General features: G+C 40.5%; 1 protein-coding gene across 2 annotated transcripts; it reads right to left on the minus strand.

Annotated features, from left to right (window-relative positions):
• Positions 1–556: 556 nt before the first annotated feature.
• On the minus strand, positions 557–12165 carry UQCRC2 (ubiquinol-cytochrome c reductase core protein 2). Of its 2 annotated transcripts, none has more exons than XM_071444099.1 (14): positions 11809–12165; positions 9946–10038; positions 9667–9816; positions 9127–9191; positions 8111–8167; positions 7643–7767; positions 6204–6301; positions 5729–5786; positions 5480–5575; positions 4351–4550; positions 3985–4065; positions 3332–3408; positions 1651–1804; positions 557–806 (listed from the first exon to the last, which is right to left on the minus strand). In XM_071444099.1, exons 1-14 carry the CDS (start codon positions 11911–11913, stop codon positions 723–725), a joined length of 1443 nt encoding a protein of 480 aa, XP_071300200.1. In that variant the 5' UTR covers positions 11914–12165; the 3' UTR covers positions 557–722. The 2 variants fall into 2 exon arrangements, with proteins under 2 accessions (XP_071300200.1, XP_071300202.1); XM_071444101.1 differs by lacking the exon at positions 11809–12165 and adding an exon at positions 11588–11744.
• Positions 12166–12214: the final 49 nt, after the last annotated feature.

The following is a 12214-nucleotide window of genomic DNA, read 5'->3' on the forward strand; positions in this document are numbered from 1 at the left end:
CTGAGACCTCTTCCTCCTGCCCTTGTGGATCACATGAATCCTGTCTGTAAGACTTGGCTCAAAACTTGGCTTCTTCAAAGCCTCAATTTCTTATGATGTATTGTATCTGTTTTCTTTTAATATATGCCTAGAATTAAAAAAAAAAATTATGTCCTATGAGATTTCAAATGATGTATTAGCTATACAAGGCTAATCCCCTCAAAGGCTTCTTCCAGTGCTACTTGTGGAGAAGTCATGGAGAAACAGAATCTCTGCTAATCCCAAACAAGCAGAAACTGCAAGCTTTGTTTGAAGGCAAGTCTCTTTTCTGAATTCATGTAAGGATGGCAGAGACAATCTATCAAGAACTTTTCCTGAATATGCAAGAATATATGGCTAACCAGTGGTAATTACTGCATTGCCTTCCTTGTGGTGATCATTTTTTACATATTTACCTTTTTTACATTGATCAAAACTCATCTTGTTTTTGCACTGTGGTTTTTACCTCCACTGTACAGAGCCAGATTTATCAGCCTTTTATATAACATTTTCAGTGAAAAAAAACTTCTACACAAAATGTATGAACTCAGCACTTTATTTGATGAGTGCAAGCTCACAATTACTCCAGATTAACCTTCTGAAAGAACTGAATTCATAAATAACAAGTTAGTAGTAATTCATTTAGAACATAAGTGACTTAGAGCTCAGGTCCATCTTGAATCAAATCCATCCCAGATTTGTTTTTACAACTCATCAAGAAAAGGAGTATTTCCCAAATCCCCAGAAGCTGCCATTGATTTCTTCCCACTGAGGAACTTCTTTGCAGCCTGAAAATAAATCAGGAAAGTGGATATGAGGAAATATTCACTACAACAGAGTTGATGCTACTCAACTCATCAGCTTCAAGTTACTAAAACAAAGAACAAATCCTGGCACTACTATAATACACATCAGGTAAACAAGCCTCCTTTTGCTGTATAAATCTAATTGCTTCTAATGCAGCTGCTCATTACTTTATAATGTGAACAGAAATAGCAGATACAGTTGGATATAAAAGGCATGAACTCTAAAAATGGTTATTCCTAGAATAATTATTACACCATAAAATACAGTGTATCTCATTACTACTAAAGATATTGCTAATTGCTGCAATACAAATAAGCAATGACTGTGAAGAAACAAATTTTTTATCTCAGAATTTCTCTCTATGATAGATTTTTAGAAATTAGCTTCACATATAAGCAACAAGATAATGTGCAGTAGCAACAAAGTTACATCTATTTATCACTGAAAGCTTAATTGTTTTATTAAACACACCCATTATTCTAGACTCAGGAATCCTAAAAACCTTGACACAGCATCACCTGCACTGGAACTAATATGAAGTTTTCCATGACCATTAGTTGGCAGTTTTGGTAAATTTAAGTGAAGAAGATGAGAATTTTACATAATTCCCAGCAATACTAGTTTTACACTGTATTAAAGAGTCTTCTGTTAATAAAGTGAAGACATCAAAAGATACCCAGCTGGGATTTATAAATGAGCTGCCTTTTCTATTTTTAAAGACAGAATATGTGTGTGTTTATAAACACACAGAAATGAGCATCAGTTTTCCATAAAAAACCTGACCCAGTGATCAAGGAGCACCTGTGGCTGCTGACACATACTTACATTCACAACATCAGCAGTGGCTACAGAGTCGATTTTTTGAGCAGCAGCAGATGGGGATGTGTGTGTGCCAGAAACCAGGGACTCGGAGCCAATTTCATTCAGCAACCCTTTTGAGGTCTCCACTGACATCAAATAGTTGGCTTTCAGCTGATTTCTGCCATCAAGAAAGCATCAAGAATGAGCAAGCTTGGAAGCCCTGCTATTACCTTCCCTACCACCCCATAAATACAATGAGGTTTTGGTCCTTTTGAACTTCTCAAGATTCCATTTTGAAAGGTGTCCCTTGTCTAATAGGGAAGGATTCTGTGGTTAGGAAAGAGGCACCACAAACAGACCAAGCATGAAAATGACAGGTACTTGAACACCTACTGTCCTCCCACACAGTCAGAAGATCTCTAGCTCAGGAATTTTTCTGTCTGAGGTAACCAGTGCAGTTAGACAAACTATCAGGAACAGCTGCATGCAGAGCAATTTTGTCCTAAGTGACAAAGAAGCAGTGAATGTAAATGCTCAGGCTACTCCTGTAATAGCTCCATGTTTTGTTAAAAGAGTTTATGTTTTTGGTGTTTCATGCAGAATCACTGCTACATATGAAAACCTTATTTTTCTAAGCCAGTCCTTCTATTCTGACAACAAAAAGATAGAAAATTATTTATTCCAATAGCTCATTATTAAGTAGCTTGGTATTTCTGATTGAATTGCCAGACTCTGCAAATAGAACTGACTGGGTTTGGGTTTGTTGGGTTATTTTTTTTTTTCAATAAAGGAAAAGGAAGAATATAGGAAATGTATAAAGCCATTCCAGAAAGGAAACTCCAGGAAAAAAAAAGAAAAAGAAAACTAGCCACAGCAGCACTACATGTAACTCCCTAATGCTATGCAGATTTGTTAAAAAAGAACAAAACAAAAACCCACAAAACCCACAACACACAAAACAAATAATGCCAGTATAAGAAGTCCAGACTCCACCTTTAGCCACAAGTGACTAAGGCAGAACCAATCATGTCTAGGCTATCATATTTTGGGTGACTATGCTTTACATGGAGTCTTGTATTTTTATACCTGCAACACACAAGATTTTCATTTTGCTACTTGATTCTGTACTATGTTGTTGTTTTGCACAACTGCAGCTTTAAAAGCTCAATCCATTATAGCACCACTTGGAGACCCCCCTCCAATGTTCCTGGGGCAGGTATTTCCAGCACTGGTGTACCATCACAAATTCAGTGCTTTACACTTGCAAACCCTCATTACTCTTTTTCTTTGAAGATGGCACAGATTGCTTATTATAATTGTTTTGGGAATTGCTCAGTGTAACTGTAAAGGGAATTACCTAAATAATGCAATTTAGGATTCTAATTTAAACACATCTTAATACTACAGAGTATGATTAAAATGACAGCACCTGCTGACACTTGCTAATTTCTTACATTGAAACAGTCTTCAGAAAATATTAACACTTCTCTAATAAGTTTTTATTAGAAATAACACTACTGGAGAATCAGTACAGATTTCAAAAAAATATTAACAGGGGCTCAGTTTTAATGCAGGACTGTGAGTAGTTTCCCATGGAAATAATTACAGGATAAGCTCTGCTGTACAGAATAGTCTGTATGTTTCACAAGTAGCTGCATGTTAAGAAAATTCTCTTTACACACATGAGAGTTCTTTACAGACTTACTTTGCTATTGTGACATCAGCATCAGTGACACCACCCTGAGCAACTGCCTTCACCTGGTTCAAAGCAGCTTTAATGACCTGAGGAAAAGGAAATCATTTAAGATTTCTTCCCACATCAAATTTCAACATATTACTTCTATTATCTGGTATCTTGGAAACTTCAAGGGAAGAGCAGCTGACAATGTAAGGATTGTCTGCCTGAACACAATTCTGAGCAGTTTTATAACAAGACAAAAAACACTGTAAAGTATTCCCAAAACTGCACAAAAACCAGTGTGGATTTTAACTGCACCATAGCATTCATTTATATGGTCTCAACATTTTTCATGTAAGTGCTCAGTTCTGCCAGCTTTAAGAGACAGTTCTTCATTATATACTCTGGCTTACTAATGTATATCAGCAATTACAGTCAGCAATTCAAGGCATTTTATTAACTTCAGTTCATATTATGGATCTGTCCTTCCCACAAAGCAAGTCTCATTCCCAGCTAGCAGAGCTAAGTCATAACTGAATATGCAGCATTCTTATACAGGAAATCATATGAAAAACATATGAATTTCCTTTTTTTTTTTAGATGAATCAGTCACAATCTCAAATCAAAACACTACTTTGAAGGTTATATTGTTAATGCTTAAATTATAATCAGCAACTCACCTCCCTAGCATTTGGAGCCTGGGATATGGTATAAATCCCAAAGAGCCCAGAATCAGAGTAATTAACATTAAATGCAGAAACCTGAAAAACAAACATTATCATTAATTGAGTATCAGAGTAATTCAAGCATTGGAAAGTAATTACTATTAGGGTCTACAATACTGTAATTCAAGAAGCTAAACTCCATCTGTGCTGAGAAAAGATCAGACTGAAACCCTTGCCTGATACACTGTAATGTGTGCAAGAATGAACCAATTAAGATTCTAGCTGAAGGTAGTTACCTCTCAAAGATAATATACATTTTACTTAAAAATCAGAATACAGTTCCAAAATCTAGATTATAGTTCCAAAATCCTTAGAACTTACATCAAATGGCTGGCTGGTTGCTTTAGCAACACCCTGGGCCAATTTGCTGGTAACACTGCTTCCCCTCTTGACAAGGGGCCCAGCACCCAAAACATACTGAAGGACACTGAAGGCATTTGCTTCTGGGCTCCCAACAACAGCTCCTTCTGCTACAATAGCAGCATGGACAAGGCTATCACCAGTCTGTTTCCTGATTTCTCCTAGAAATACAAGAGAAAAAAGGTAATAGAGTGTTCAATTAGAAACTACTGTACATTCACAGGCATGGAAAGAAACATTTCCCTTTAACAAGAGAAGAGCAAGGCCTGAAGTTACTGCATGCCTCCTCAGGAAGGGAGCACGAGGCTGAAGGTAATTTTTAAAAAGTCTAACATTCAAAATTTTTCTTGCTAGCACACAACCCAGTGCCCTACTATGCCTTATTTGAACCTGACCCTGAACCACACACAGTGTGAGATGATAAAACTCAACATAACAAATACCCAGAGTCTCCACATAACAAATGCCCAGAAAATAGTGTACTTTCTGTTCATAATAATATTTATGCTGGCTTATAGAAACTGAAGTTATTCCAGTCAAATATTAATATTAAATGTTGGAAACTTTCTTTTTCCCCTTCATATCTTTACAGAGACATCTAATACTCCAACTAAATAATAGCTGATGGTAATGGTCTGAGATGCTGCTCTGAAAGGGCTACACACTGCTTTGACTTACAACATTTAACACATCTTCCCTAAATAGAAATCCTGCCTCCATTTCCTGACAGCCTTTCACCTACTCTTACAGGAATTTTAGCAAAACTGCCAAGAGAAACCGTTTGGCAGCTTATTTTTCACTTTATAGAAAAAAATGATGTCCCAGGTAAAACTTTGTTGAAGAGCTGGGTTCAGTTTTATCCCAGAACTTTCCATGGTGGAATCTTCTGCTTATTTAAATGGGATATGCACCTGAACTGTCACTTCCAATGCCCAGATTTAGTGCAACTGTATCGTTTTCACTTGTAACTTTGATACTACCATTTATATATATATATATATATATATATATATACACCATTTACTACTTTAATACTACCATTTATAAACAGAAACTCAGTCACTCAGAATAGATAAAGAAACATCCTTACCCCCTTTATAAACAGCCTTTGCACCAGGAGTACCAGATCCACTTCGGATATTGAGGAATTGCTCTGCAACTTGCTTTAAGGTGGAGTGATATATACCTGCAATACAGCAAGCATTTGCAATGCCACTGAAAAGCTACAGCAGTTCAATAAAAGTGAAGCCTATGGTAACAGTTTACCTCTACAGAGAACTCCATTTTCTCCTGCAGTTTTCCCATAGGACCTGCAGTGTTCATTCAGGAACATACATACCTATTCCTACGAGAGCAATTCTTGAACTTGTGAAATTGTTCTGTACAAAATGGTGGAGCTGCAACAGTAAATTCAAATTTTAGGGTATTTTGTTTAAAGAACAAAAATCATGTGTGTTTCTGACATAGCCCCTTATACTTCTTAGAGCAAATTCCAAAGCTTCCAAAAGGAACTGTCTATAGAATGTAATTTTATTGCATTTCCCAGTGACAACTACAAAACCCTTTTATACAAGAAGACCTGCATTTCATTGACAGCCTTACTGTCAACAGTAAGCCACTGACATTAACCATTAAAAAAAAAAAAATATCAGTTCTGTACCCAGTATTAAAAGTTGCATGGAAATAAATTATTTCAACACCAGATTAATAAGGTAGTAAATACTGGCTGTATATATACTAAATTAATTTTCTCTCACCACCTATTCCTGACAAAAAACTGAAGCAGACATTTAGCACAATACAAAGAACCCTACCTGCTCAGAAGTAATTTTTCCAATTCTGTAGTCTGGGCAATACAAGGGGTTTGCCAGAGCATTTTTATAAGCTGCAGCATGCAAGTTTTCCAGCACTCCTGAGAGGAACAGTTTCAGATAATTAACACAAGATCCACATGTAATGAAGGTTATGAATGAAACTAAATGAAGAAGCTGTGCTCCACTTTAAGGACCATACAATTTTCAAAAGCAGGTCTGGAATAATCCAATTCATAGGGAAATTTCCAAATCCTTGGGCTGGAGCAATCTGGCCTGAGGCCTTCTGTTCTTTAACTTACTAAACACAGTACCCAAAATAAACTTTTATATATATAGTAACATAGATGCTCAACACTTTTTGGCTTCAACAGCGAGCTATAAATGCAATCAGTGTTTAGAAGAAGGGGAGCAGCATCCTATTAATTATCATCTTCACTGTAGGCAGCCCTTGTTCTTGAGAAAGAACAGCTCTCTAGAATCCTGTTTGTAGCTTTGTGAGGTGTCTCATCTATCTCCCTGCTCAGATGAAGGATGTCAGTGTCTTCTCATCAGTTTTTTTACATTCCAATAGCATTCTAGTAATTCCTGTTTTGATATTCTCCTTATATTTGCTCACACTTTTTCCTCAAGAGAAAGATTCCTTTCTTTATAGTTCTGTTGCTGAACATAACTAACTGAAAATATTACATTACTATGAAAACCAACCTGCAGTTGATATAAGTTAAAAAAAATTACGACTAATTTTAAAAAATAGCAGCACTTCAGTATGAGCCACAGATTTTTTCCAACATTACACTGTCACCTTCAATGGGTTACAAAGGTAAACGTGCTTCAGAGTGGTACAAATTATTGTTTATTGAGTAGAACTACCTGGGTGATCTTGGAGTATGAGTTAATAACACAACATATACTGGAATAGGCTTGATCTGAGTGAGACTGTGTTGTGTTTCCTCTTTGTTTTCCCTTAAACACAGAAATCTAAATTTACAACCCTAAAGCTGGAACCCACTTTCAGTGTGATGAAAATACATACTGTTTTTATACCAAAATAACCATACAAATTCAAGAAGTCTGTAGGATACTATTTTCACACCTATGAGTAATACCTAAATACGGTTTTCAGAACACAAGCTTCTGCAAATACATTGTCAACAACACTTATGACTTGCACATTCTTTGGTTGTACTTGAGAAGAAATAAAAATGTAAAATGGAAGCTGTCAAGGAGACTGGTGTAAGATGTCTTCAGCATGTTACTTGCTAAATGCTACCACAGGTTGGAAAAACCTGAAAAGAAAAGTTCCATAACCCCAGAAAGAGCATACCTATCAATAAACTGAAAAATTCAATGTTCATATGACAGAGCAAAATGGAAACTGTTTTTTTTATTTTGAAGGAACTCCTGCAGAGCCAATACACTGGTTCAAAAAATCCACTTACCAACTTGAGTATTCTGACGTGCAATTGTTTTATCAACTTTTAATTGTGGCTGAAGAGCAGCTACTTCCCATGGTCTGAACTCTGGTGCTGTGGTAACATTCAGGAGATATTCCATCACTGTATCACTAGATAAAAAAAGGTACAAAGGCATTAAACACAACTAACATGTGCTTCTTCTGCAGTTGAAAGCAATTCAAATTAATCTGCAAGCAACATGTCAACAACAAAACACATCACTCAAGGCAGAGCAATTATCAGCACTGCTGTACAAAGTAGGAGAATTCCATTCTGTAGCATTTGTATGCTCAGTAACATGACATAGAAGTTGAATATTAATATAGTAATTTACTGATTTATTACAAAAGCATGAGAACAGATATTCCTCCCACCCTGTAAAATGACAGCTCTTCACCACCAAGCAGTGTTAAGAAGGCAGTAATTCCCTTTCTAGCCCACCCAGATACCTACACATAGTCTCGCAGACACTCAACAGAGTAAGCCATCTTCTCCCTCGTTGCGTGCACACTGCATGAGAAAAAAACCAAAATCCATTGCAGCAAAGAACACAGAAATGAATCCTCACACATACTCCCCATTGATCAAATTCATCAAGATACAGACTGGAGTAACTACTTAACCTTAAATCTGTCTGGGGTGACTGTTTAAACACATACAGAGCAGAAACAGATTTAATTAAAACTCACATCTTCAGTATTCAAGTAATAATATTCAAAGAATAACAAGTGAGTTGTGACCATCAGAATTTAAGATACCACAATAATTCAAGGTAAAACAGCAAATGAGGTTGAATAACAAAACATGGGAAAAGAAGTGCATATGTATTAAACAAAGCAATTTAGAAATTACTCTCTTTGGGCAGAAAATATGGTCGATGCTTCCCTTTTCCTTCAACATATTTGTTACTGACAGGACCAGAAAAAGGGTAGAGTCATAAAACTCTATTTTTAACCGAATTCTAGATAAGATGATACTGGAAGATTTCAAGATACACTGAAAGAAAGCAGGTACAGTGAAATCCCTCTTTTATTCCTCTTAGTCTTGTTTTCTAGGCTTAAAACCCCCAATTCACAACAGCTAACTACTGCCTGTACTGCTCCCAAGGTTGCAATCTAGTCACAAAAGATGGAGGAAGAAAAAGCAATCTACTGACTTTGAGAATAACTTTCCTAAAGTCTGCAAAAGCAGAAAGAAAATTAGGCTCCAAGACAAATTATATTTCTTCCATGGGCACAATATTTATATTCTGTTTATTGAAAGGTGTTTCTAAGATACAATTCATGAGCTCATCCTTGAAGCTTAACAGAACAAAAAGTACAAGATCTTCCTTGGCAACATTCACTATTCAAGTACCCCGCTGAGCTTATCCACCTACACATTTTGTGTTTATTGTCTTATGTTTCCTTCAGTCCTAGAGCTCCTGTGCATCTCAGCAACACAGATTATCTTTCTAGGTGGGTACAAACCTCAGGCTGCCCCCAACAGCTTCAATGCCACGAGTGATCCGGAAGGAGGAAGCTCCTTTAGTAGTCTATTAAACAGACAAAAAAAGGGCAACTTACAATTCTAGCTGTTTAAAACACAGATACTGAGTTGATGGCAGCATTCAGAGAAACTACTCAGAATTATTCCACAATGCACAAAATTGAGTTTGTAACAACCACCTGAACTAATTATTACTGCAGCTTAAATAGAATTAGTTATGTGTATATTTGAATACAAATATACTATATATATATATATCTATATATATATATATATATATCTATATATGTAGTTTAAGACACCAGAGGAAAGCACAATTATAAATGAGTATTACTTCCCATCTTCCAGGACACACTATCATTTCTCCTGCACTGAACCACATAACCAAGTACCACTGTACATTGTTCTCCAATTCCTAAGATCTCTTACATTAAATTTTACCATACCATTTATTTTTGCAATAATAAACTTTGACCATTTCACCTACTGTCAACATAATAACAAAGGCAATAAACACCTACCAAATTAGATGCAAGACGAAGCAGGTGAGTAGTTCCCAGGTTACTGGTGGTTTCATATCTGCTGCCTGCTTTAATAAACACACCAATTCTTGAAACAGGAGAAAAGTTTTCCAGAGATGCAATAACTAAGCCATTTGGTAATTTTGTGATCTGTATTAAAAAGAAAAATACCTTTGTTTTCATTCAGTGGAAGTACTATCACAGCTCTGCTTTGACCGAGTTTTAAAAAATAAATTTAAAAGAGAGGGGGAAAAAACCAACTTGTATTTTTATACTGACCTCAAGATCCTGAGACGCTGGAGATAATTTCACCTTTGCTGCAGTTGGTGAAGATGAAACTTTAGGAGCTACTTTCAGTGAGTAAAATCTCTTCTAAAGGAGAAAGCATAAGAGATGGATTCCCTTAATTAGTTCATCAAATTTCCTTAAATACTGAAAAAGAATCTGACTTTAAAGTAGAAATACAATGAAGGACTTCGAACACTGGAGTAAAAACAGTGACATGTAGGCAAGTCCCCAAACTGCAGTCTGGGCCTCTTAAAATCGGTCCAGAGGAGCCCATGAAGATGATCAAAGGACTGGAGCACCTCTGCTACACAGACAGGCTGAGAGAGCTGGGGGGCCCAGCCTAGACAAGGTTCCAGGGAGACCCCACTCCAGCCTTGCAGTACCTTCAAGGGCTCTTAAAAGAGATAAAAGGGACTTTTTACACAGGCACATAGCGACAGGACAAGGGGAAATAATTTTAAACTGTCACAGAGTTATATTAGATTTTAGGAAGAAATTCTTCCCTGTGAGGTGGTGAGGCACTGGAACATGTTGTCCAGAGAATTTCTGCACGCCTCATCCCTTGAAGTCTTCAAGGCCAGGTTGGACAGAGCCTGGAACAACCTGGTCTAGTGTAAGATGTCCCTACCCATGGCAGGGGGCCTGGAGTCTCTAAGGTCCCTTCCAACTCAAATCATTCCATGATGCTAGGATTTTAATAACCAGAGGCAGTCCTTCACAGGAAGAGGTGAGTACCACAAGAGCCCTGCATTCAGCAGCTGGCAACAGAAATCACAGAAATGACAAGACTGCTGATTTCAAATCTGAAATGCTATTACTTTCCACTAACTTTAAAAGTTCCTTATACTAGTAAATTTACATATTACTCTCATTAAAAAATAACTTCATTCTCATGCATCTCAAGGTGAAAACGGAGTGACAGAAACACCACTGCACTGGGCTGTACCGAGGTCAGCGATGTAATTCCCATTGCTTCACCAGAGACTGTTCATTGTATGAATCTAGGAAAAACTCCTTTGCTCCCTCACCAAGGGTTTGGTAAGACACTCAGTCTTAAACTCTACTTATTTATGAACCACTACTACATATCTAAAACTGACTCACACGCTGTCACTCAGAGGTCATTCTCCATCCCGCTGGAGCGCATTTCCAGCGCGCATCCAGCACAGGTCCTACCCAGCTGTCCGCCAGCTCCGCGAGAGCCTTTGGGCAGGAGAAGCCCTCTGCCCCCCGGCCGCCCCCAGGACGCGGCAATGCCAAGGGCACCGCCTCATCTCAGGCAGCTGGAGCTCCTGCAGCGCGGCGGGATCCCCTCGCCTCCCTTCTCTCCGTGCCCCGTGCGCCGCTGCCGGGGCGGCTCTGCCAAAGCCCGGGGCCTGTCTGACCTTCAGCCGCCGTCCCGCCGCGCCGCCCGCCCGCCGGCCCGGCCCCGACCCCGGAACCCACCCCGACCCCGCGGGCAGCCCGGCAGCCACGACCGCCGCCCACCGCCCGGCTCACCGCGCCGGGCTGGCGGGGGTCAGGCTCGCCCGCAGCCCCCGGGCCCAAACAGCGGCTGTCACCGCCAGCTGCGGCTGTCACCGCCAGCTGCGCCTCTCCCGCACCGCGCACGACGCGCCCGGATCCCGCTCACCGAGAGGGAGCGCGCGGCCACCGGGAACCCCTTCATCGTCCCGCGCCCCTCGGCTCGGCCCCGGCCAGGACAAGATGGCTGCCCCGGAGGAAGACCCCGCCTTCCCGGCACGCCCCGCGCCGCGCTGACCTTCCAGCGAGCGCACCGCGAACTCGACTGCTCCGGCGGGCGGCGCGCCGGGCGGCAACAGCGCCACCGAGCGGGCACCGGGGGCTGCGCACCTGCGGGAGTGTCGCCCCCTCCCGGGCACTGCGGGCCGTGACACCCTGCGGCGGGCGGGGTCCCAGTGCCACGGTCCCTCGGGAATGTGCCCCGGAAATGTGCATGAGCCCCAGGAACGTGCCCTGGGAATGGCCCTCCGGAATAGCCCTCCGGGCGCGGGGTGCCGCTGGCGGCTGTCGTACGGGCTGTCCCTCAGGACGCGGATCCCAGGTTGGCTGTGCCCAACCTATGTCAGGGCCATTCCGTGGAGTTCGCAGCCACCTTCCCCCCGAGCACTGCCTGGGTGAGGCGGGACAGCGGCGGTGCCCGCGGGTACGGCAATGCCCGGGGCACCGGAGCCGCTTTCAGTGCGGACATCGCGATGTCCGCCGCGCCCGTGAGGGGCGTGGGGCGCGGAGGCGGAGC

This window comes from Agelaius tricolor, unplaced genomic scaffold, assembly GCF_023055355.1.
Source record: "Agelaius tricolor isolate 1412-34295 unplaced genomic scaffold, bAgeTri1.0.p SCAF_19, whole genome shotgun sequence".
Taxonomy (NCBI): Eukaryota; Metazoa; Chordata; class Aves; order Passeriformes; family Icteridae; genus Agelaius; species Agelaius tricolor.